At 37.1% G+C, this 25,867-nt stretch overlaps 2 protein-coding genes across 2 annotated transcripts; both read right to left on the bottom strand.

Moving 5' to 3' along the window:
* Positions 1–2,927: 2,927 nt before the first annotated feature.
* On the bottom strand, positions 2,928–14,836 carry LOC103443560 (uncharacterized). Its single transcript, XM_029099938.2, has 17 exons — positions 14,318–14,836; positions 14,115–14,205; positions 13,891–14,009; positions 13,333–13,523; positions 13,014–13,224; positions 11,418–11,655; positions 10,736–11,160; positions 9,707–9,842; positions 9,211–9,398; positions 8,715–9,046; positions 8,408–8,504; positions 8,117–8,335; positions 7,059–7,298; positions 4,797–5,006; positions 4,303–4,572; positions 3,950–4,153; positions 2,928–3,527 (listed from the first exon to the last, which is right to left on the bottom strand). The coding sequence occupies exons 1-17, from the start codon at positions 14,588–14,590 to the stop codon at positions 3,363–3,365; spliced, it is 3,609 nt and encodes a 1,202-aa protein (XP_028955771.2). The 5' UTR covers positions 14,591–14,836; the 3' UTR covers positions 2,928–3,362.
* A 10,280-nt stretch (positions 14,837–25,116) lies between these two features.
* Positions 25,117–25,521, bottom strand: LOC108174781 (uncharacterized). Its single transcript, XM_017336240.1, has one exon. The coding sequence runs from the start codon at positions 25,519–25,521 to the stop codon at positions 25,117–25,119; it is 405 nt and encodes a 134-aa protein (XP_017191729.1).
* Between the last annotated feature and the right edge of the window lie 346 nt (positions 25,522–25,867).

The raw sequence follows: 25,867 nt of genomic DNA, 5'->3' as shown, positions 1-25,867 counted from the left end.
CGTAACTTACCGGGAAATAACCGTAGACGGGAATTGAACAATAGCACTTTCTGCCCTACGGAGAATGTTTTGCCTCGAATCATCTTATCATGGAAAATTTTGGTCTTCCCCTCGTAAATGCTAGCATTCTCGTACGCTTCTTGCCTTATCTCATCAAGTTCATTTAGTTGCAACTTCCTATGACTCCCTGCGGCATTTAGGTCCATATTGAACTTCTTGACGGCCCAATGAGCTTTGTGTTCCAATTCAACAGGGAGATGGCACGGCTTGCCATAGATGAGCCAAAATGGGGACATTCCAATGGGTGTCTTGTACGCCGTACAATATGCCCAAAGTGCATCATCTAACCGTAAGCTTCAATCCTTCCTTGTACGCCCAACGGTCTTCTCTAGAATTTGTTTGATCTCACAGTTGGAAACCTCGGCTTGGCCATTCGTTTGAGGATGGTAAGGTGTAGAAACCCTATGGTTGACATTGTATTTCCTCAATAACGCCTCTATGGTCCGGTTGCAAAAGTGCGATCCTCCATCACTTATGATGACACGTGGCATGCCAAACCTTGCAAAAATGTTAGTTCTAATAAAATCTGCAACCACTTTAGAGTCATTAGTCCGGGTGGCTTTAGCTTCCACCCACTTCGACACATAATCAATCGCAAGCAAAATATACATGAAACCATACGAGGAAGGAAAGGGACCCATAAAATCAATTCCCCGGCAACGGCGCCAAAAATTTGATGCGAAAATTAACTTAACACACAAATTAAACCCTCTTTTTATCAAATGTAGTAAAGTATGTAAGTAGGGATCGTTCTGAACCGGGGATTAGGAGGGATTGCTAAACACTTGAAAACTGACTTAGAAACGTAAAAACAAAGTTTAAAACACTAAACTAGACTCAAAGAATGCAAAACTAAAATTTAAAACACTAAAACAATGCAAAAGACTCAAAACAGCAACCAAAAGACTCAAAACTGCCTTAAAAACACTTTCTAGGCAGTTTAGAGCACAAACACAAATTTGGACGAAATTGGGTTACAACTTGAATCAAAACACTTAAAAACACAAACTAAATGGATTTCTAACTAATCTAACACTTTAAAATAAAGGGGGATTTGGTTTTGACGAAATTGAAAACAAGACAAAACTTTGTAATTAAAACAGATTGTAGAACGAATTTGAATGAAACTTATGGATGGAAGGCTAGCTAGGAGGTTCTTCTCCACACATGTCACACTTGCATACAAAACGATTTCCAGTTGCTTTTCGATAAACTATGAATACTCAACTCCCCAAATTAACCGTGAATTGCACTAATTAACCCTCAGTTTTTCCACAAGTTATTGGGTTGGATGATTGCATACGACAACCCAAAACATTCCTTACAAGTTCCCTACATGAATTGCATAATAGATATACAAGCAAGAATCATTAAGTTCTATGAAAAACATAAGTATTGACGAGGCACTCGTTACTATGATTTGCATGAAACTTATGCCAAGAATTTACTTAACGTGATTGTGACCAACAACCTTCACTACTTGTGAATATAAGTTCATAACGATTAGGTGAAACTCCCTTATATTCTAGCGTCAAATTCATGCATGAAAATTAAGCGTGCACTTTCAACCAACATACACAAATCAGTTTTTATACGAACGGATAAGTAAATTGAATTCACAACTTATGAATCACAACTGGATGTAATCAAATCATATTGCAAGCATGAACATAGTTTCGAATCACCCCCTAACTAAGAGGGGTTTAGTTTCTCATACTCACAAAGCAAAGATAGACAAATTTAGACATTGAAAACAAAAGAAAGAAAACACCTAGATGCTCCAACGATCCACTTTGAACAACAAGCACGCCTATGGACTGTCCTCCTTCCTCTTGCTGCGGCACAAGACTTAGGGACAGGTTTTGGGTGATATTTTTAAGGAGGAATGGATATGAGATGGTATAGTAGTGTTTAGGATAGGTGGAGGGTGCAGCAAAGGTAAGGAATTATGGATGTATGGTGATTTGGGAGTGTAGAATGGTGTGGAATGTGGCTGGACGAATTTCTGAGATGAAAGGGGGTATTTTTGATGTATTTTGTGTTCTTCCCTTCACTCCCTATTTATAGAAGCTCCAAAGCAAAGAATCACTCAAGTGGCTTCAATAAACAATACAAACAAAGACCAAAATGATGCAAAAACAGCTAGTTTACATGCTCTTTTATCATTGTGTCTTGCCTTTAACAAAAGGCAATCATTCTTCTCTTGCTAATTCAACTGCTTTGTAGCTGTCCATGTGCCTTCATTCTTCAATTTCTGATGCATTTGCCTTGTATTCCATCCCTTTTCCACATGTACTAGCTGTTAGACAACTTTCACACACATGTTTTGCATCATTTCATCTTGCAAACATCAACTTTTGGCCACTTTACACCTCTACACACATGCTATGCATCATTTCAGCTTGCAATAATGTTTGTAGTTGCTGAAAATGTGAATACAACTTGTAAAGCAATCCAACAAATGACATCTTTCACTTCTTTTCCTTTCAAATTGTTCCTTAAGTGTATGTATCTGCACACTTCCACACTTCAACTTCATTATTCAGATTTTTGCATGTGTTGAAACCCTTTTTAAAACACCAAAAACATCCATCCCACTTGCTCCATATGCATGCAATCCATTTTGGCCCAAAATTGCTCCAAATTGCACCAAAATGCACTTTCTTTCCAACTTTGCTATTAGGACCTATAAACACACGAAAATAGCTTAAAACACTCTTATAAACAATAACTAACTAAGTACATGCAAGAAAATATGTTAACTAAGTCGCATAAATATGCTCCTATCACAGGTACAATTATTTAAGTTGAATTGACGAAATTTTTTCAAGTGCTCAGTATTCAGCGAATCTAGTACTCGATTGGGGTGCTCCAAAACTCAAAAATTTTATAATTGAAAGCGGATTGAAATTAAAATCAAAATTTTCAATCCAACTTGATCCTGCATTTGACAAAAACGTTGTACCCGAATTCAAGTCTCATTACTCACAAATCACTCACATCTGTATCGCTTCCTAAAAGTTAATTCAGGGAGCCAAGAACAAACACATTCAAGGCACAAAAATGCACATTAAAAATTCTCACACGTCGTTTTTTCTTTCCAAAGGGGAGTGTCGGAACCCCCGATCCGGGTCGTGTTTCTGAGACAGTATCAAATCCTCGAATGCAGCGAATTGCAAAAGATATCCCTAGTCTCACTGTATTTGTAGACGTGATCCGCGTACCACTTATCTTTCTTTTCAGTCAGCTCACCCACCCAGTTTCCCCAAGCAACATAGTATGTTAAAACATTTGTGCATCCATCAGTCCTCTGCGCTTCTCCTAGTTTTCTTCTTCATTTTATCTTGTGCCCGGTATCTCTCCCGTCGTTCTTCCCTCTGGCGCTTTTTAGACACTTGTTCTTCTTTGGCTTTCTGGACTTCAATTTCTTTCCTCTTTTTATCATCTTTTAGCTTGCGCTTCTTCATCTGCAAAAGCAGATGAGAAGTTGAAATACCTTAAAAAATTATTGAACTGCATAAAAGAGTCTTCAAAACAAAGACAAAACATAAAATGACATAACAGTTTCTTCAGATAGGGGACACCCCCTTCTTATACTCTTTCTACCCCAAAAGTGAAAAAGCCAAATACAAGATGGTTAGCAAACGGTCGATAACTTTAAAACAAGTCAAGATAGCGGGAATATTAAACTGGTCACACTTCAGGCATATTCTGAGGTTTGCTTTCAAGGTGATACGCAAGCTCCATGTGTCAAAACTCAAAAAAGTAATCATCTATTACATTCGGTTACTCAAACAGATATAAACCTGCCACTCTGGCAAGTTGTGACTGTGTATTAGTGTTGCACTAAGGACGAGGGTTCAAACACAATATGTCTTAAGGTGCATACCTTCTCGTTTTGTATTAATCCGAGATGTTGAACAAGAGTATGAACTTTACGTTCGTGAGGCTCCATGACAACAGCTCTTCTATTTTCAAGGAGTGGCCTTTTCCTACTGGGAATATCCTTTGGCTTTGTTCCAAATGGCAGCACAGCTTGCAGTGACTTAGGAATCACCAACGGATTGAACTTCTTCAACTTCCTTTCAATTTTCTGTTGACACAAAGAAAAGAAAATTACAATTGACAAGAACAGGACAAAGAAAAACTAAAGAAAGAGAAGCGGAAGTACTGCCGGGGCAGAATTTAGAGTGAGAAACCATGTGCTGCTGCAATAAGTAGCTTCACATCATCAAATATTACCTTGTAAAGTGAATCCTTATTGACAGGAATAGGAATATTATGTTCTCTCCTCAATTCCGTAGTAGTTTTCATCCCTTGCCAGGTCTTGTCACGAGGTTGCAGGGACGTCGTCAATGGGTTGTAAAATCTAGGAACTTCAACTTGAGTCCAAGCACGCAAAAAAACAATGTCACTCATCTTAATTTTGTCCTCAAAGGTGCACCTAGCAATCCCTTCTTTTGGTTGTCCACCCATCTTTTTTGGTTGGTTACCAATTTCTTCTTTCGCAGCCTGTCAAGGTTAATATTAATAAAAGTAAATTATATGAGCATCGTGGGCCATATGACGAAATGCGCTCACAAATTTATTTACAATCTGTAAAGAGCTTATGTGTCTTACTTGTGAATACACACACACACACACACACACGTGTGCGCGCATACTTGGTCTCAATGCCAGCTCAACAATAACAAAAACGAATATCATTCCAGTTAAAAATACAGCTGAGTTCATACCTTTTTGACCTGCCCCCGGATTCCACTGACAGTTCGAACAGCAGCACCTTCAAATCGAGCTATTTCAAGATCCGAGGTGAACATATCCTTTACAAGGGCAGTGTTCTTGAAAATCTTGCAGGGGTGACCAACTAGTTTGAGTTTCTTCACTATTCGTGATGCATGGTTGAACTCAAGCACAACTGCAGTTGCTGTGATCCTAAATTGTGCCTGCCAAATCAAATAAAGTAGCTTAGGAACAAAGAAACACAGTGTACCCTTAAAATTCGAAAATTCAAATGAAAAGAGAAAATTGGGAAAATAATAATGCGGCACAAAGGTTTATGAATGATTAGTTTTGTCATTTTTCATCTTGTGTGTTTTCTTTTTATTTCAGTGGGTAGAATGAGAGAGGAGGAACCTTATAAATAGGCTAATTGACAAAAGGTTTAGTAGACCCACTAAGCAAGAAAATCCACAGGAAGAGTTCATGAAAGGTAAGTAAACACAATGTTCAAACCAAACAGGTCAATGTGGCCTGGATATCATATTCAAACACCATTTACTTCCTTTCCAAATCAACGTCATTCCATAAAATCTATTTATATGAAATTAAACCTAGAGATTCAAGGACACCTTATACAGGTAGCCTGTGAAATAACAAAATCAACTTGTGTTCCAGGTCTAGGTTGGTTAAATAAAAATGGTCTTAAAGGAGAGAAAATAGCATAACCAGCACTTAAGTGCAAGACCAAGACATAGACCAGTGTGTTGTGCATTGAAATTACGTACTCGATTGGTACTGTAGCTCACCAAAGGGCAGAAAACAGGTTTAGATTCCTAAGAAACAAATATGTCTATGGTGCAAAAGAAACACAAGAATCCATGAAGACGCATGAGGTTTAAGAGAGAGTAGCACTGGGAGATAGTCGAACTTCGAGCGACTCTGTCCAAAATCATCAAATCGCAAAGCTGTAGTAAGCTAGCCTCTACTACATGACCTTGCAGCTTATTTTCTTATTGGTTTATTAGGAGTTGACGATGTCGCCATCTTATTGTCTGATTAATAAAGTTTCAGTAGTACTTCCCAAGTTCCAAACTCTCCATTACCAACAGATGTGGCAGAGTTGAAACGTTACCCATGCATAATGGTTTCAATTCGAGAGAGCCTGAATGGGAGAGGCGAAAACACATTGATCGAAATCTCCACTGTTCTGAATAATGAGAGACTTTGAAAAATTCTATCAACCCAATGGTAGTTGTTTATTACTTATAAATTAAGAGGACGGTTGTTTTATTTGGCACATAACTAGAGGCAACAACTGTTATTCGAACTTTTCAAATCTCACCTAATGTGGCAACATTCATTTTCTTATATATGGACCAATGTTTTAAAAGGCGAAGCCATAGGCGAGGCGTTTCATGAATAGCCCGCCTAGGCGAAAGCCTTGAGGCGTGAGGCGAAAGTCGTGAGGCGTGAGACAAAAGCCTTACAAGATCTAAATAATTGGGGACTGCTGCAGGTTATTTAAAAACACATACAGGGAACTACTGTGGGTTATAAAAAATAAAAAGACTTGGCCAAAACGACGTTGTTTTGGGCCAAGTCATTTTAAAAAAAAAAAATTAAAGATTTGGCCAAACGACGTTGTTTGGACCAAGTTTTTGAAAAAAAAATATTTCTACTTCATGATCGTCTTCTTCGTGAAGATGATGCGGCACACTGCAACCCTAAACCCAGAAGACTTCGAATTCGGATCGGTGATGGATCTAGGAATGCCCAATCAACCGCCTTCAAGAGCACCTTAGCTGCCTAGGCGTGCATCAACCACGTCTAGGTGAGTTTTTGCCTACTCCCACTGGGCAGAGGCGTTTATCACTCCCACCCCGCCTCCAAAGCCGCCTAGGCGCACCTCGGGTGTGCTTTTTAAAACACTGATATGGACTCACTTTGAACCTCAATTATAAAAAAAAATAATAATAATAATATTAAGCAAATACCACGTTACGTGCCACATCACGTAGTAAAAAAGTCGGGATAATATTCGGTGCATGTAACTATTTTACAAAAAAAAGAAAGATTGAGTGTAGGTTCAACTCATGGGACCACATTGAAAGTTGGTCTTCACATTCGATCCTCAAGTTTAATCCTCAACCTAGTCCTAATTAGATGAATTTTAAATGAAATATATATTTAAAGTACCGTTGCGAGCTACGAATTTCAAAGAGATGAAAGAAACATAAAAATAAGACAAAAACGAAAAGAAAAGAAACTTGTCAAACCTGATTGTTTGATAAATTCTGGAAAGCAACCACACCAGTATTGGGAGGGGCAAGAGGGCCCCAAAACATTGCAAGGCAATGCATGTGTTCAGGAGTGTACTTAAGCATGCGATGCCTTCCATTGCGATCCTCAATAGCATAAACTGGTATTGTTTGGTATCTCCTCCACCCAATAGAAACAATAAGGGGATCGTTATTCTTAAGTACTTTCTTGTGCCACCTATGACGCTTTAACCTGACCTGAAAGAAATGGAAGACATCATCTGATGAGATTAAAATTCTTCATATATATATGCGAACATTGAACTCATAAGGGGCTGTGCAAGTAAGCAATCACTAAGAGTGACTGCCTATTAAGACCTTGACATATTTTAACTTGGGAAATTTGCACCAATGCCACCTGGACTTATGGGCGTGCGTAAATACCACTTTTAACTTGTATGTACCACCTCTGTCAAACTCTGCTAGAAATCCCATCAAAATTCATCACGTGTTGCCGTGTTGGGGTAAGAATTTCTTTGACTACAGCTTGTCTTCGAGGAAGCAAAGATATGTTCCACAAGCTTTAATCAATTAAATTTTTACCCTAAGTCATCTAGTTGTCTTGAAGTGGTAATAACCTGGAAAAATGGCTCGCATGTGTTGCAGATGATACGTTTCGACTAAACTTTCATAGAAAATAATGGAAGTACATTTGCACTAATACATGAGTCTAGGAGGTGACAAGATTTTTAGTTTGAGTGGCATTCACAATTTTCCCTTTTAACGTTTTACACTGTCTCTTAGCAATTCATGTTAAGTAAACGAGGCAAAAAAATTCTAATACGACTCTCTGTAAATCATTTTTTTCGTGCCTCTTTCTATGTGTAAATCACTTGGTTATCATCTATTTGTCTAAAACCACCAATAAATAACATAATAGTTTAATTAAAATACAACCACACATTGATTCTTCATGAGCATGAAATAGAGAAGCTATCATACACATGCAAGCGGGGAGGGCTAGTATAAAAGGAAAAACAAAAGCAGTAAAATTACATATTTTAATGTGCACTAACCTGCATGTGTCCGACATTTTCTTCACCAAGACCAATTCCTCCAACCAAAATAGGATGACAGGGATCAAAATATTCAACCATCTCATAAGGGACATCATGAACCTCCAACCGTAGGTATGTCCCTGTCCGAAAACCCTCTACTTCTAATTGGGTGGCCTCATCCAGTTCATTGAGTTCAGCAATATTCATTTGCTTCTGAAGTTCAATCTCATCCTTCAACTGGAAGAACTAGGCATGAGCTCCCACAACCGTGTTGTGCTAAACAATCTTAAATATATGCAGGAAGTTTACCTTGTCAAAGTAGTCACTTTCTTTGGGTCGGTCTCGACCGAACTTGCCTTCAGGTTTATTATCAAGCTCCTCTTCAGATGCCTCAGCTCCATCAAACGTTGGTTAAATTAAGGACACAAAAGTAATTTCTGTACAAATATACACAAAATATGACCAAACACAAAACAGAAACGTTCACGCACAGAGAATTGCTAATAGAACATCATATAACAATCATTAAAAACGTTCCTTGGTTTTTAGTGGTGGAAGAGCAATATGTAATTTTTTGAAAAATACATTAAGAAGATATTTCAAGTGAAAAGGATATTGAGCATCAAACTTTGCACGAAGAGCTAGCTTTTTCAGCCTTCTCTCCTCTTTGGCCGAATCTTCCTTGTGGTCTGCACCTGTGTCATCTGAATTATTACCGCCATGCTTCTCACCTGTTTCTAAATCTTCAAAGTCACCATAAAGATCATCATCATCTTCAACTTTAGCTTCTGTGGGTTGATTTCTTTGAGAAGCTTTCGACCAATCACCAGTGACAAAACGATCACAAATATCCTCTCTAACATTTTCCTCTTTCCAGTCTTTGAGATAATTTGTGAATTTGGAACAGTCCTCAACATCCCAGTTTCCACTGTCTATTCCTCTATGTTTCTGCATAAACAAAACAAAAACAATAATATGAAACACGCACTCTTCAGTTATGAAGGTTATCCCAATAAGTTACCTCAGAATGGAAAGATATATGATTCCGTCTTATGTAAAAAAAGCATGCACCTGTTACAGTGAGATATAAACTAGTAGTTTCCAGAACAAACCTTGTTTCCTTCTCCTTTTGGCACAAAAAAGTCATCATCTGCACTACTGCTATCGTGATCTTCATTGCTACAAGTTGTTGGCATTGATGTTGATTTCCCATATACAAGTTGCATAAGATTAATAGTTTGCCTTGAAGAAGCCCTTTCTACCAAAGATTCTTTCCACTTTGCAATGTTCCCTGTTTCATCTAGTATGAGGTGAAAAAAGGGGTAGATGGAATTAGAGAACAGAAATACATTGTGGAATCTAACAAATAGAAACATTACAATATGTAGGAAAATGATGGATAACATTTTCAGTTATATACCAGTTTCTTTTTTTTTTTTTTCAACTTTTATCAACATACATAATATAGGGTTTGGCATCACAAACCGTTCACCCAAAAATGTTGTATGTTTGTATTGTATCTGATATTCAAAACATAAGCATAGCTCTTGCATAGAAAATAAGAATCTCACACCATAGAACAAATTTGCAAATTAGGAGTAAATTTACCATCTGTTTCACGAACATCTCCATCTTCTGCTGATGAATCTGAACCAGAAGATCCCTGATTATCAACATCATTACTGTTGTCATCATCGTCGTCATCACCATCTTCACCTTCTTCGTCAGCCTCTTCAGCTGAATCCTATAATGGAATAATGTAGAGAACATGAGCATAAGATTTCTGGTTTCATCCATATATAGATTTCTTCACATCCATAATCAGAAAAATTGGTTTTTAAAAGAATTTACATCTATCATGCATATATATCCAACGCTCAATCCACAATTTACGTGATGGTAGAGTCCACCAGAAACAACATTATATTGCTAGTTTCATAGAACTATGACCACGATTTGACATTAATAAAGTAAATGAGAAGAAAAAAAATATTAGATTGTTTATATTCAATAATAATGGAAGTTATCTAACAAACTGAAAGGCCAATTGAGCAATAACATAACCATGCAAACACCAAAGTGGTAAATACAAATAAAAGCTTTTTGATGTGTAGGACCTCCAGAAGTGAACTTCAAGTTTTTGCCTGTGGACAAACACACACACACACACACACACACACACACACACAAAACATCATATTTTCTTCTCAAATGGTGAATTCCAATGTTTTAAAAGGCGAAGGTGAGGCCAAGGCGTTTCATGGATAGCCTCATCTAGGTGATTGCCTCGAGGCATGAAGCGATAGCCTCATGGTACATAAAATTATTATAATACTTTGTAAACAATCAAGCAAGCATGTCAAGCAATCAAATATTTGACTATTATTATCATTTCTCTAATTCACGTCATAAAGTCATAATAAACTAATAGAAACTAAGTTAGAAACATAAAATTAGCATGAATTTATAAAAAACCCTGCCCAAATCACGTCTAGGCAATAGCCTAGGCCCACTCCCACTTGGCATAGGTGTTTTCTTCATAGCCACGCCCTAAAAACCACCTTGGCGAATCTTAAAACTAGTTGCTTAAAACATTGATTTCTATTCAGCAGGCATGATAAGTTTAACTCCGTTCACCTCCATATTGTAATGATCAAGGTCATTTCTAAAGATAACTTTTCGCCTTGACCTTCCATCATGAATCTCAACATGTTCCTTCAAGTGATCTTTAAGAGTAGCATCTTGATCTGATGCATCTTTAGGAGCTGCTTCATTCTTATATAAAGATTCTGATTCTGAACCATCAGAATCCTCCGCATCGCTTTCTTCAGCAGAACCATCACCTTTGACAGCTTCCCCAGACTGATATTCCTCTACAGGCTCTATCATATGATTCTGTTCTCGTGATTCATCAATATCTATTCCATCACTATGAGCACTCAATAATAAATTGGGCTTCCGGCTAAATAGATTAATGAAGCTCTCCTCTAACTTTTCATCAACCGAATATTTTGTGTTCTGAAGAGATTTTACCAAAGCCACACCCACATCTTGGGGGTTTCCTGTTACAAGAGAACACGAGCGTCAAGGGAGGAAATTGATTGAAGCAAAAGGAGAAAAAGAAACATGACTTTTCCTTCAAAAATAAAAATCAAAGGTGTCATTGTAAGAAAGAGATTCTCTTCTTCAAAAATGAACTAGGAAGTGATTGTGACAGACATATATATAGAATGGAATCAAACTAAATAAATGTATCTTTGAAACGCTCAACCACATGCACTAACATGCATACGAAAATAATAACAAAACATATAAAAACCTTGTTTTGTTGCTTCGCCTTTTTCATCAAGGTTTGAAAACTGGACAAAGTGGTCATTTATGTTTATATAGACAGCATCTTTATCATACAGGAGATCCCCAAGTCCAGACATAGGTGCATAAAACAGTTTTTCCTTATCACGCAGTCCCTTCTTTTTGGCAGCTGAGGGTAAAGGACAAGGATCAGCTAATACTGTCATGCCAGCTAAACTGTGATCCCCAACACCTGCAATATGAATCTGATACACAATGTACATCAGACAACTATATATCGATAAAAAACAAAAAGCGTATGAATTATATTTTCAGAGTGTTGTCTTTCCTGTGAGACTGACTCCAATTTCAATTAATTCTTAAGCAAAAATGCCAAAAAAAAATTTGCAAAGTTCCTAGAATTTTGAAACACATATAAACAATGCACAATCATATTTACTTATATCCGGAGCTTCTTAGTATAAAAAGAAAATGTTATACTAGATATTACAGTGAGTATAAAAAATATTCTTGTGATTTTTGGGATTCTCACTAGGAGAAAAGGAAACCTTAAAAATCCAACAAGAAAAAAGAAGGTATCAAGTTACACAATCATATGCATCAGTATTTAGTTGAAACAATTAACTTTCCCAAGCATCAGATTACACAACCATTAATTTTCAAATGCACTCTTGAAAGATATTTTCAAGTAGAAAAATAGAACCGCTTAAAAAGCCTCAAAACACTGTAGTTACTAGTGTGCGCTACTGATTTTGTATATCATCCTGTTAGGATCCTAGTTATTGGGCTTCAACGTACTCTCCTTGTCTAATGCCAGCCTAATTAATGTTGTCTAAAGCCCCGTAGTACTTTTATATTTGACAACATTAATTGGGTCGGCATTAGACAAGGAGAGTAGAAGCCCGTCGAAGCCCAATATCCTAACACATCCCAAAAAGCTGAACCCCTACGATGCCTTTTTGATGGGTATCATTTTCATTAGAAAAGTATTACGGGCTTTAGACAACATTAATTGGGCTGGCATTAGACAAGGAGAGTAGACACCCATTGAAGCCCGATAACTAGGATCCTAACACATCCCAAAAAGCGGACCCCTAAGATGCATTTTTAATGGGTAACATTATCCACTTAATGCTTGCCCCAGCTGATCTGACCTGATTCAATCAAGTGAGCCCTACTGTTGTTTGAGTTTGTTTATAATTCTATAAGCCTATAACTTAACCCAAATGGGTGCTTATTCAGTGGCATTCCAGCAATCAATCCTAAGTTATCCAAATACTCATATAACCCAATGTATTCTCTGTTATCTTTTTTGGCTGAGACGGGCCTGTTACAGGAGCACCAAGTAACCAACCCAAAAATGTGTGCTGGGGGACAATAATCTAGACTGCTAAGTTTGAACAAAACAAAGGAGCTTTTCATTTAAAAGTTGTCACAACGAAAATGACTTCCTGGCTCCATCCCTTCATTTGGAATTCAAGTATAGCATTAAAGAACCTCTCTTGACCTAGTTATAGGCTCCTTTTATTCCCAGTAAAACTCTAAATTAATTTACATAAATTTGTAAAGGTAATAAGATGAGCTCTATAAGTCAAGCACGTACCTTTGTTCCTTTTCTCATGTTACATCCCCGCAAATACCCATACAATGTGACATTTCTATCGCATTTATTATTCAAACGCACTTTTTCAGGTGGAGTGACATCTTCAAAACGATCTACCAAAACATAAGGATGAGCAGTTCTCCAAGATAAAGGATGAAACTTCATAACGGATATGAAACGCGCCAGGTTGTGAACTTCACGCTTGACATACCTATTTTAAAGCAGGGGGAAGATAATTATGAAATATGAATTGAATTCATAATAGTTGTCAACTTTCACATATTGACTGGATCCTCGGGAGCAGAGAGTTACTACTTACTTTCCATGAATGAGACCAGATAAATAAAACAATTTAGCTCCATCATATATTTCAGTCCAGAAACGATGTTTGAGGTGCTGCTTTGTTTTCCTTAATTTCTTTACATCTTTAAACTTGTCGAGGTGTGTAAGAACTCCCATAACCTTTGGGAAACCATGAACTTGTAATATATTCAGGAATTCAAATGTTTCCTGCAAAAATAAGTGAAGGCAATACAATATTATAATATAAATATCTTCACAGTATATTGATGGATAAAACGATCAGCTAAATGAATCCCTGAGTAACAAATGAGAGGTATCACAAAACCAAGAACATCCACTGAATCAACATTGAAGCAGAGCCATGTCCGTATACATATTAATGACATCTATGAGTGTGTGTGTGTGCACCCGCACACATGTGCGCTTGTTCAATAGCAAAAAACGAGTTAAACTCATAAATATTCTAATAAAAAAAGTTATATATTTCCATCGGTGTTGGGATTTCCATTGAATTTAAAGCATCCAAGTGGAGGCGATAAGAAAACATAAGAAGATTAATTGTCTCGAGTCTCACCATTTCAAAACCGTAGCTTCCGTCTATAAGTAGTAGTGCCAAATCAGCAAACTTTGCGGCATCAATCATACCATTGATATCATTAGGGCACTCCACGAACTGTACCCGCCTTTGCTTCCCTAACACAATCAATTAATCAAGCGTTTAACCAACAGTCCTCAATCCAACATCAAATTATATAAAAAAACAATGCAATATCAGAAGTAAAGGTTGAAACTTGGCACCTGAAACAATGGTAATCGGGCCTCGAACATCCGGTAAATTATGCTTAGTATAATGCTTCACAAGCGACTTAATCAACAAAGACTTCCCAACCTACAAATAAACAATAAGAAATTCAATAAAAAATTATCAATTCGAACAAATTAACTGCAGTTCGAACGAGAATTACTCAATGCAGAAAATCTATTGCAGTGATTATATATACCTTCGGGGGTCCATGAACTAGAACGACATACGGAGCCGGCTCGCCATACGAACGGTCGATGGTGGGGACGTGAAGGCTGCGCTGCTGCTTCTCGACGGTGCGAGACTGAAGACGCTTGGCTTTCCCGGCTGATTGGCAAGCGAAAGCCTTTGGGTTTGGCTTCTTGCCGTTTTGGGAGGCGTCCGGCTTCTTCTTCTTGTCGGCCTTGGCGCCCGACTGCCGGGACCTGTGCTCCTTGTGCGGCTGCTCCTTGGTTCCGCTGTCTATCGCCATGGCGACCTGATTGAGAAACCCTAGAGGTCGCGGAACAGATGTACAGTGGTTGTGTGCTTCGAGCTGCGGCAATGGCTTCCGCAGTGGTGTGCGGCTGGTAGCTTTTGTTGCTCTCGGTTTTGTGGTGCTGTGCACCGGCCTTATTTAAACCTTCTCTCTCTTGCGAAAGAGTACGGGGTTTTGGGAAAGTGATATGAGCCATAGGATTGGATGGGTTTCTGAGATTTAACTGGGGTTTTAAAACCCGAATGCGAGAAATAAACCCATGACCCGATTAAAGGCAAATTAAGGTCCATTTAATAATGTTTTGCAAAATGTTTCCAAGAGATTACGAGAAATAGGATTTTGTATGTTTAGTAGTTTAATCCGAGAATAATTTTTTTTAAATGAAAAAAGCAAAACTGTCTGGTATTAATATCTAAAATGTCTATAAAATAATAATAAATTCGTGCTTGGTATTAATGTTTTTGTAGTGTAACTAAGATGGTGGTGGTGGTGGCCGCCTTTGTGGTGGGGGTGATGGAGATGGATAATTTGCTGCTAGTGGTGATGGAAATAGATATGAAGATGGTGGTGTTTGCTGAGACAGTGGTGGTAATAGCAAAGGTGGTGTTAGTGACGTCAATGGTGGTGGGAGGTAGTGGTGTCAAAGATAGTGGTGGTGGCGGTGGTGAGATGGTGGAGGTGGTTGTTGCCATGGAGGTGTGGGTGATTGTGGTGGAGAAGGTTGTGGGGGTGGGGGTAATGGCGGTAAAGAATGTTGTGGTGGTGGTAAGGGAAGTGCAAGTGGTGGTGTTCATGGTGAGACGAGGACGATAGCAGCTGCAGTGGCGACAGTGAGATGGTAAGGTGGTAGTGGCCATGATGGCGCTAGTGATAGCGACAATGGTGGTGAGACGATGAGACTGTGGAGAGGTAATGGTGGCCATAGTGGTGTCGGTGATGGTAGTGTAGAATGTTGGTGGTGGTGGTTGTGATCGTGATCATGATTGAGACGGTGGTGATAGCATACACAATTTTATTTTACTTTTATAAAACTCTAACATTGTTTTATAATGTGTCTTTTATTTTTTATTATTTTAAAAATTGTTCTTGAAACGAAGGAAACATCAATTTGATGTTCAAAATGTTGTTTATTCATTTTTCATTTTCTTAGTTTGTTTTTACAAACAATTTGTCAAACGAATTTTCCATCTATTTTTGTATTTGCAAACGGAAAACTATTTTCCAAAATGTTAACTAACCTGAGCGAACTTGAGTTAGGTTAATTTGTTGATGAGTTGTTTATTTGAACTTGAGACTTCTTGCAATGGAGAAAGAGTATCACTACACAAGCAGTTAGTTTTAGACCTGGCATTTTGGACCCAACTCGGTAACCCGATCCGATTCGACTCGACCGGTTAATATTAGTATTTGGATGGATGCTTAACATGTTGAGTCGCTAACGGGTGAACCCGTTAACAACCCGTTAAATAACGGGTCACTTTGGGTCAACCCGTTAGCACCCGTTAGTTGAGGATGTTTTATTAATTTCAGTAAAGTCTTAACAACAAAAAATAAAATCTATGCAGAAAAATAATAATAATAATTGTTAACGGGTGACCCATTAGCTTAACGGGTCGAGTTCGGGTGACTCGTTAACTTAATGGGTCGGGTACGGGTGACCCATTAGCTTAACGGGTCGAGTTCGGGTGACCCGTTAACTTAATGGGTCGGATTGAACCCGATCCGTTTACAGGTCTAGTTAGTTTGTTGTACATAGTTTGCGTTTGATTTGTATTGTGCTATATCATCTATAAATTTTGAGATACATATATAAAATGTTCTATAATAGTATGTATTTTAATAACAAACTAATCTTCCTCATTATGCGGTCCAAGTGCCACTGAGGCGACATCCTACTTTTGATCTCCGGGTCAAATAGTATATCATAGTATAGCCAATAAGTGCAACGAATGCATCCGTGAGAGTTCAAACTTAAGTTAGTTTTTCAAATCTTTCCTTAGTTTCCACTGAACTAACTCTTTGGGTATAACTTAATACAGCAAGCCATTTAGGGTTAGTTTGGTATTGCTGTGCTTTAAAAAAAAAACAATTTTAATTGTGTTGTAAGAATAAACAACTGTAAAATAAAGTTACTGAGTGTTTGGTAAATTTTTTTTTTTTTTTTTTTTTTTTGTAAAAGTGCTTTTATATAAATTTTTATATAAATTGTTGTGAACATGTTAAATGACCAAACATGATATGGTATTTAATGTGATATGATAACTGTCAAAGACAATAATGTAGGGGCAAAGATTGTAAACTTGTAAAATATGTGGGAGTATACTTGCCATCTGAAAAGTTTATTAAATGAGCACTATTACTATGCTTTTAAAAAAAACATTTTTTTAGAAGCATGGTAAACCCTGCTTCTACTTTTCTATACTTTTCTACTGTCATTGACATCAATATTTAAAAAAAAAACAAAACACTTTTCTTTTATGTGTTACCAAACACATTTAAGGCCAGTTTGGGATTGTGGTGCTTTTAAAAAAATCAACCTATTAAAAAAATCTATGATATTAAATGTGCTTGGTAAAACATAAAAAAAGTGTTTTTTAAAAAAATTGTTGTCAATGACAATAAAAAAAGCATAGAAAAGCAGAAGCAGTGCCTAACATGCTTCTAAAGAAAGTGTTTTTGTTTTTTTTCAAAGCATAGAAATAAGTGCTCATTTAATAAACTTTTCAAATGACAAGCCCTCACGTATTTTACAAATTTACAATTTTTGCTCCTAAATTATTGTCTTTGACAATTATTATATCACATTAAATACCATATCATTTTTAGTCATATAACATGTCACAACAATTTATATAAAAGTTTATTAAACACTTAGACATTGCTTTTTTTTTTTTTGTTAAAAGCACTTTAACAAAAAAAGTTTACCAAACACTTAACAACTTTATTTTACAACTATTTATTCTCACCGCATAACAGAAACCATTTTTTTTAGAAACACAGCAATACCAAACTAGCCCTTAATGTCCCAAATTTTTTAATAAGCTATTTTTTCTAAAAGCACCACAATCTCAAACTGACTCTTAGACTCAACCCATACTGTAGTCTCATATTCCAAACCACCATCTATTATTTAGAACAACCATAAAAGATTATTCCCAAAAATCTTTCGTATCTGAAATGCAGTAGGCATCTAAATGTTATCAAATGAATAGAAAACAAGGTAATTCTTACAAAACTAAAATGAAAATTCTAAAAATGATTTGGTCGGATCATGAAATTATAAAATGTTACACGACATCTTCATAGTTTTAGACTCTTTTTTTTTTTTTTTTTTTTTGTCAAACAATCGATTTATTAGATTAGGAAGGGGTCGGGATTTGAATCCATACTGTGGTGCAAGGCAACACCCCTTTCCATATGCTTTTATGAAAAGGAAGAAAAAAAAGCTGACCAGCCATGAAAGCATACGGAGGTTGCATTCCAATCATGCACGTAATTAAAACGCCTACCTGCATACACATATGATATACACACATACACCCACACACCAAACCACATTAATCATCCACAATGTAAGGTTCTGGGCCCAGCTGCCTCCTCGTCTTCCCCAGAAAAAGATATTTAGATTTGATCAGTCCCGCAATGCGTCCGCTAATCGTTGTGAATGGGAACTGTGCAACCCCCATACTTCCTCCCAAGTGTAACAATTGCCATTATCGAATGAGGTTCGTAAGCTTCCATTTTACTCTCTCTCTTCCGCCTGCTAGCAATAGCTTTATGTCTTTGCGGTCACTAATGCCTGTTTTTGTGCCTGCCAAATACCCTTGCTTGATTTCCTGTCATGTGCATTTTAACACAGGAAGGGGCGTTGGGGGTGGAGTGAAAGATGCAGTCGCACAGGACCTCAAATTTGAAGGGCTGTTGCACATGGCCTCATTTCTTTTTCTACCATTTTGTTTTAGTGCAAGAGATACATTCGTATACAAAATATCTAACTATATGCATAAGGCATCGTTAAGCAGATCCAAAATCGAGATTGGACAATATTATCGAAATATTCTTTACTCTAAAAGTTAGGCAGATTGAAAATGGTAAAATAGACTGCTCGAAAGGAACCAGAACTATATGATGTTTATGTTGGCAGTGAATTGACATACAAGACTTAAGCATAAATCACAACCTAAAAGACCTAACCAAAATTCATGTACAAGAGGAGCAAGAAGAAGGGCATACCTGCAGCGACTCCAGAACTAGAGGTCATGACAGCAAGCTTTCCAGTGAACCTTCTCTTCTCTCGCAGGTGATCCAAGCTCGACTTACAAATAGGTTTCAGTCCCGAATATGAACATATTTCTGTGAGAAGAGATGCCACTATATATATACATGTAGTCATTTCCATAATTAGATAGGATTCCCTATTAAAATCCTGATAGGAAACAGATACTTGTTTCCTTGTTCCAAAAGATCCGAATGCTATACAAAATCCTTTTAAACCAAGGATCAGCATTCCTCTTATCAACAAGACTTTTTTACCAAACTAAATACCCATAGCCAGTCCCTAAAACTTCTCTATCTCATACTCATTCTAACGTTCTCCCACTTGAGTATGAGAACAGTTTCAAGTACCTGACTTATTCAAATTCTCAGATAAAAGTGATCACCAAGTCTTATATCAAGAGTATTCAATCACAAACCACTTACATACATTTCAAAATATAGAACTTTGTAACTCAAATTGCAACCATAATGCAAAACAGTTTTCCAAAATTACATATATTCAATCTGTATTCTTATCATTGTGAACCTGATCTTTATAAGCAAACATGTAATAATTTGCTCCCACTATTTCATACCATTGACAACAAGATTTTAAGACAAACCATTGCTCCAAAACAACGTATGAATCAATAATTCAACAAGTGCTTTAAACAGACTAACCATTATTAAAGCATCAAATGAATTATTTCAAACTTTATTTCTCAAAACAATAGACCAAAATAACTGATCTCAATTTGAAAAATAAAATAAACTAAAAACAAGACTAGCTAACCTAATACTATCTTTATTCAGCCATAATCTTTAAAATTTAAACATAAAACCTATCTATATTGCTGCACCAGCTCTCTGAACTGCACAGCAGCAATCTAATAGTCACTTTGTAACGGATCACTCCCACTGATCAAATGATTCAAGTATTCCCATCCGAGAGACATGAGCTTTAAACACTCCAATTGGCAATGCCTTGGTCAAAGGATCTGCAATCATTGCATTAGTCTCAAGTGCTCCACCTAAATTGCTTCTTCTCTCACCTTTTCTTGGACCTTAAGAAACTTTACATCCATCAATCTTGAAGCTGAAGTTCTCCTATTGTTCTTGGCAAAGAATACTGCAGAATTGTTGTCACAGTACTTTTTAATAGGCCTTTGCACAGAATTGACAACCTTCAGATCTGTCACAAAATTCTTTAACCATACAGATTGTTTCATTCCTTTAAAGCAGGCTACAAATTCTACCTCCATTGTAGATGTTGCTATGATAGTCTGCTTCGCACTTTTCTAAGAGACTGCACCATCACCAAGCATAAAAATATACCTTCCAGTGGATTTTTTGTCATCCACATCCCCGGCCAAATCAGAATCTGTGTAGCCAACTAGCTCCAAAAGTTCCTCTTTGCCATAAACCAACATGTAATTCTTGGTTCTTTGCAAGTACCTTAAAACTTTCTTCGCAACAACCCAATGAGACTCTCCCGGATTTGCTTGAAACCTACCCAACATTCCTACTATGAAATCAATGTCAGGTCTAGTGCAAATAGTTGTATACATCATACTCCCAACCAATGAAGCATAAGGCTTGTTTTGCATTTTATCCAGCTCCAATTGAAGGAAAATTGGTGAAAAACATGTTTATTTGAGCAACATCTATGACATGCAATTAACAATTAAAGGCGGAATCATGCTTGTATGCACTCAAAAATAAAACATTACCCATGAAATTCAAAGCCTAGTAGAAGGGTGAACCAAGACTCAACTCAAAACAAAGTGAGTTGAGAAACATTATACCTTTGTTGATTCTTCTTTGCATAAGCAAAGGCTAATCACCCAAGGAGAGGGCCTTCATTCTTGCTTCTTAGCTCCAGAATTTCTTGGATGAGGATGGTTGAAAGGATTCTCCAAGTTCCCAAAGTTGAGAACCGCTAAGTCTCCACACCAAGGTAGGACTTGAAGAAGAGATGAGTGACCTAGAGGAAGTAAGATTGCTAGCTAAAATCCTCTAGGGTGGCCGACCTCTTAGAGACAAAAATGGAGCTTGTGTTCTCATCTTTTCTCTAAAAGAAACCCTAAGGATGAAATGGCTATAAAGTTGCCTTTATACCACCTCACAATGGAGTGGCAAACTTGCAATTAAGCCAAGTTCACTATCCCTTTCTATATGGCCGGTTTTCCCAAGCCTTTGGGCTGTTTTGGGCTTCTTGAATTTTGTTTGTTAAGTTGTCATACAACTTAAGCTAATGGGCTTGACGATTCGAAGCCCAATTTGGGCTTTAAGGCCCAAAACTAACTCAAGGTTTAAAATGAACTTATTCGTTTGATTAATTAACATATTAATTAATTCTTGCCATAAACAATTAAACCATTTAATTGTCCTTACTCATCTCCTTTGTTTCTTCAATCTCTACCTTACACGGTGTACAATCCATTAGGTTCCTTTTAGCGAGGCAGTGGACGATTAGAACTCTTTCAAATCGATTGTGAATTGAAACTTACTTTCAATTCTCCCTTTAGTGATTATACACGTTTAGGGCTCCACAAACCATGAGTGACACCTAGCAGCATTTCATGGTTACCTAAGCTAATCAGAAGAGGTGGAGAACCTATTCAGTTTAGGATTACAATGCAATACGGTCTTTCTCTAATGCAATACTCTTGACCACATTGTTTAGTTTAATAGTTTATTCATGTCTACTATCCAATGTGATTATCTTACTTATATGATTACCTTGAATGTGATTTAGAACGACTTCCTAAATCTTATTCATACTCTGGCCAGAGATTCTTAATCATATCATAGAGTATTCTCCCTCAAACAGTTTGAAGGTTAGAGATCCCTTGTTGCGCATTCACTTGCCTCTATGGCTAAGTGGCTTAACCCCAACTATGCCATGGACACCCTCTGACGGAGTGACTTTGACATAGTCAAAGATCAAGGACCTAACCACAAGACAACTATGATGCCTCAGGTCAAAGGACTACTTTGCATTATCCAAACCATGAGTTCTCATGTGACATGAGTATGAGAACTCCTCGTTAATCGTGTTCAGTGGACTCATTCGCTATTGAGCACCTACATGCTTGTCTTGGTATCAATCACACCAATGACTCGAGTCCAGTCGCTCTCCCTGAAAGAAGACACATCACGTACTGATCTTAACGGACTGTCAATGCCCAATTGGCAATCCTATGATCACGAACGTTTAGGATATGTATACGAAAAAGAATGGTCTCATGAATCTAACTTGTTTAAATTACATTCTCCTAATTACATATTCCTTGGACTTATCGTTTAAGCATATAACATTTATATGAGACGGCTTAAAACAATAATCTTTGCCCTTGATATTAAACTAGATTAGTTTAACATGTGAAATGTCCGTAAAGTATCATCATATGATTGGTTTTAGGGCACATTTCCAACACCAATTTCGTTTTAGGACACCGAGCCTTAGAAAATTTGTCTCCCTTATTCACAGGTACTTCACCATTGTTACAGTTTTCCATGTTAAACCTTAAAAAAACTCTCTCAATATATCCCTTCTGTGATAATCCAAGAAGCTTTTTGGACCTATCACGGACAATCTCAATGCCAAGTACAAAGTGTGCCTCTCCAAGGTCTTTCATCTTAAAGTTCTTGTTGAGTATGTGCTTGGTGTCCTTAAGGAGATTCAAGTTAGAGCTCGCAAGTAGAATGTCATCAACATATAATACTAAAGTTATAAAGCTTGAACCTGACCACTTAATATAAATGCAATAATCTAACTTGTTTTCCACGAAGCCATGTCTTGTAACAGCTTGATCAAATTTCAAAAACCACTGTCTTGATGCTTGCTTCAATCCATAAATAGAATTGTTGAGTTTGCAGACCATGTCCTCTTTCCCCCTTTCAACAAATCTAGGAGGTTGCTTCATGTAAATGGTTTCCTGCAATTCACCATTGAGAAAAGCAGTCTTCACATCCATTTGATGTAGTTCTAAATCAAAATGCACAATAAGTGCCATTATAACTCTCATAGAATCCTTGGAAGAGACAAGTGAAAACGTGTCATTGTAGTTAACTCATTCTCTTTGAGTGAAACCTTTAGCAACCAATCTGGCCTTGTAACCTTCAATTTTTCCCTAAGCATCCCTCTTGGTCTTATAGACCCATTTGCATCCTATAGCCTTGGTTTGAGGATTAGAAGCCATTAATGTCCATACATTGTTCTGTGACATTGATTCTAATTCCTCCTTCATTGCAGTGTTCCATAAAGCTTGTTGGGGACTGTTCATGGCCTGAAAATAAGTGAGAGGGTCATCTATATCACTGAAATCAAATTCACTTTCTTGCAAATACACATAGTCATTTGACATGGTGGTCTTCCTGATTCTCATTGACTGTCTCAATGTAACTGCTGGTTCATTAAGAACTTCAATACTCGGATTCAATTGTACTTCAGAATTTGAAGTTTGATCCCCTTGTGGCTGTAATTGAGACCCAAAATCAACTTCCATTCTATCTACATTAGGATAAATTTCCATTTGATCTCCCTCCTACTCAACTATAGAAGAAGGAGTTATCAAAATCTTCTTATAAGTATCATTCCAAGAAGGATTCTCAATTTGATGAGGTTCTTCAAAAAGGAATTTGCTTGTGACAATTCTGCAACATCTTGATCTTCAAAGAATGTGGCATTGTGAGTTTCTTGAATCCTAGTGTGAGCTTGAGGACAATAAAACTTGAAGCCTTTAGATTTCTCTAAGTAGCCAATGAAGTAGCATGATTCAGTCTTTGAGTCTAGTTTCTTCTCATTTGGATTGTAAATTCGAGCCTCAGCTTTACATCCCTAAACATGGAAGTGATCAAAACTAGGCTTCCTACCATTCCAAATTTCGAAAGGTGTAGATGAAACTACTTTGCTTGGGACTCTATTCAATATATAAGTTGTTGTCTTCAATGCTTATTCCCATAGAAATCCTGGTAACTTTGATCTTGTCATCATACTCCTTACCATTCCAAACAAAGTTCTATTCCTTCTCTATGAAACTCCATTTTGTTGTGGCATTCCAGGTGTGGTGTATTAAGCCACAATTCCTTGTTGTTCAAGATAGAGAGCAAACAGACCCTTGTGTTGTCTAGCCTCAGTGTACCTGCCAAAGTACTCTCCTCCTCTATCCGATCTAACAATCTTAATGGTCTTTCCCAATTGTTTTTCTACCTCAGTTTTATAAACTTTGAAACAATCAAGGACATATGACTTCTCACTAATTAAATAAGTATAACTAAACCTTGAGAAGTCATCAATGAAGTTGACAAAATAAGAGTTACCACAAATGGTTTTAGTTGGAAAAGGACCACAAATATTAGTGTGTATAATTTCTAGCAAATCATGACTCCTCTTAGCATCTAATTTCCTAAAATTAGTCATTTTTCCCTTGACACAATCAAACACTCAGTTGCAGTAGCAAAATTCAATTCAGGGATCAAGTTAGTTTTTGACAGCTTTAAAACTCTTTCTTTGGATATGTGTCCTAACCTTTTGTGCCAAAGAATGAATGAATCATCACTGCATGCATCCTCTTAGTGCTTGTGTTTAAAACATGTTGATTAATAAACTCCACAGTACAATTTAAACACCATAAGTTGTCACTCAAGTATGCGGTTCCCAAAACACTATCTAGATGGTCCTTTAAACATTCATCATCTCCTAGAAAAGCAAAACCATTTTTTACAATTTTTGAAGCAAAGATCAAATTTCTCCTCATCTTTGGCACATACAGCACATCACTTAGTTTTAGTATATACCCAGATGACAATCTTAAATGAACAATTCCAATAACTTCTACTGCAACCTTAGTTTTCCTTCACCCATAAAGACATTATAGTTCTTAAAACCAATTTGTTTTGATATCATGAAACCCTCCAAAGAATTAGTAATGTGGACTGAGCAGCCAGTATCAAGCCATCATGAATTCACAAGTATTTCAATTAAATTGGACTTGATACAAACATTAACTTGTTCAACACCCTTACTTTTAAGATAGTCCTTGAAAACTTGACAGTCTTTCCTTAAGTGTCCCTTAGTTTTGCAAAAAAAAACATCTAAGCTTAGAAATATTTTTGGTTTTGACCTTAAGATTGCTAGATCCTTTAATAGAGTCATTTACTTTAGCATATGCATTAGACTTAAAAAAGGTTATCTTGGTATTAGAATTCTTACCAAAGTTTCCAGAGAATGAATTGATTGACCTTTTCGCCTTGTCTGGTTAAACAAAGTTCACTATCTCAGCATCTTTTCCTCTTTCTTGCTCTTGTCTAGTCTTTTCTTGAACACATTGTGCTATTAGCTCATTGACATCCCAGTTCTTGTCTTGAGTATTATAAGACACCTTCAACTGGCTATATTTGCTTGGAAGAGCTTGAAGGAGCATGAACACCAGTTGTTTCTCACCAATGTTGACATCTAGAGAATTCAATTTCTCAGCTGCATTAGTCATTGTCATGATGTGGTCTCTAATTGAACATGTGCCCTTAATCTTGTAAGTGGTAAGCATTGCCATATATCGACTAATTTTTGCCTTTTGAGACTCTTTGAACTTCTTCTCAATTGCTTGTAAATAGTCAATAGCTAATTCATGCTTCTTGATCCCGCCTCGAACAGTGTCAGTCATGGCACTTTCAAGTATAGAAAGTGCCACTTTATTAGCTCTTGTCCATATCTCTCCGCATCAGCTTTCTCAGCTCGAGTACTTTGATTAGTCAAAACCGGCTTGGGAGTGTCAAGGGCTATGTCGAATTCATTAAGTGTCAACAAGAGTCCAATCTCTCGTCTCCACTTCTTGTAGTTGCCCCCTCCAGTGAGAATGAGAATATTTGCCAAGTTCATAGTCCTTAATGATATTGCAGATGCTGCAGCGACCATGAAATCACAAACATGAACTTATTAGTTCCAGATTTCATCTCAACATCCTTTTGCACGTCATGACTATAATCACAGACCCATACATATAGACTTAA

The sequence above is a fragment of the Malus domestica genome, chromosome 03 (genome assembly GCF_042453785.1).
Source record: "Malus domestica chromosome 03, GDT2T_hap1".
Classification (NCBI taxonomy): domain Eukaryota; kingdom Viridiplantae; phylum Streptophyta; class Magnoliopsida; order Rosales; family Rosaceae; genus Malus; species Malus domestica.
This window is presented reverse-complemented; position numbering and strand designations above follow the sequence as displayed.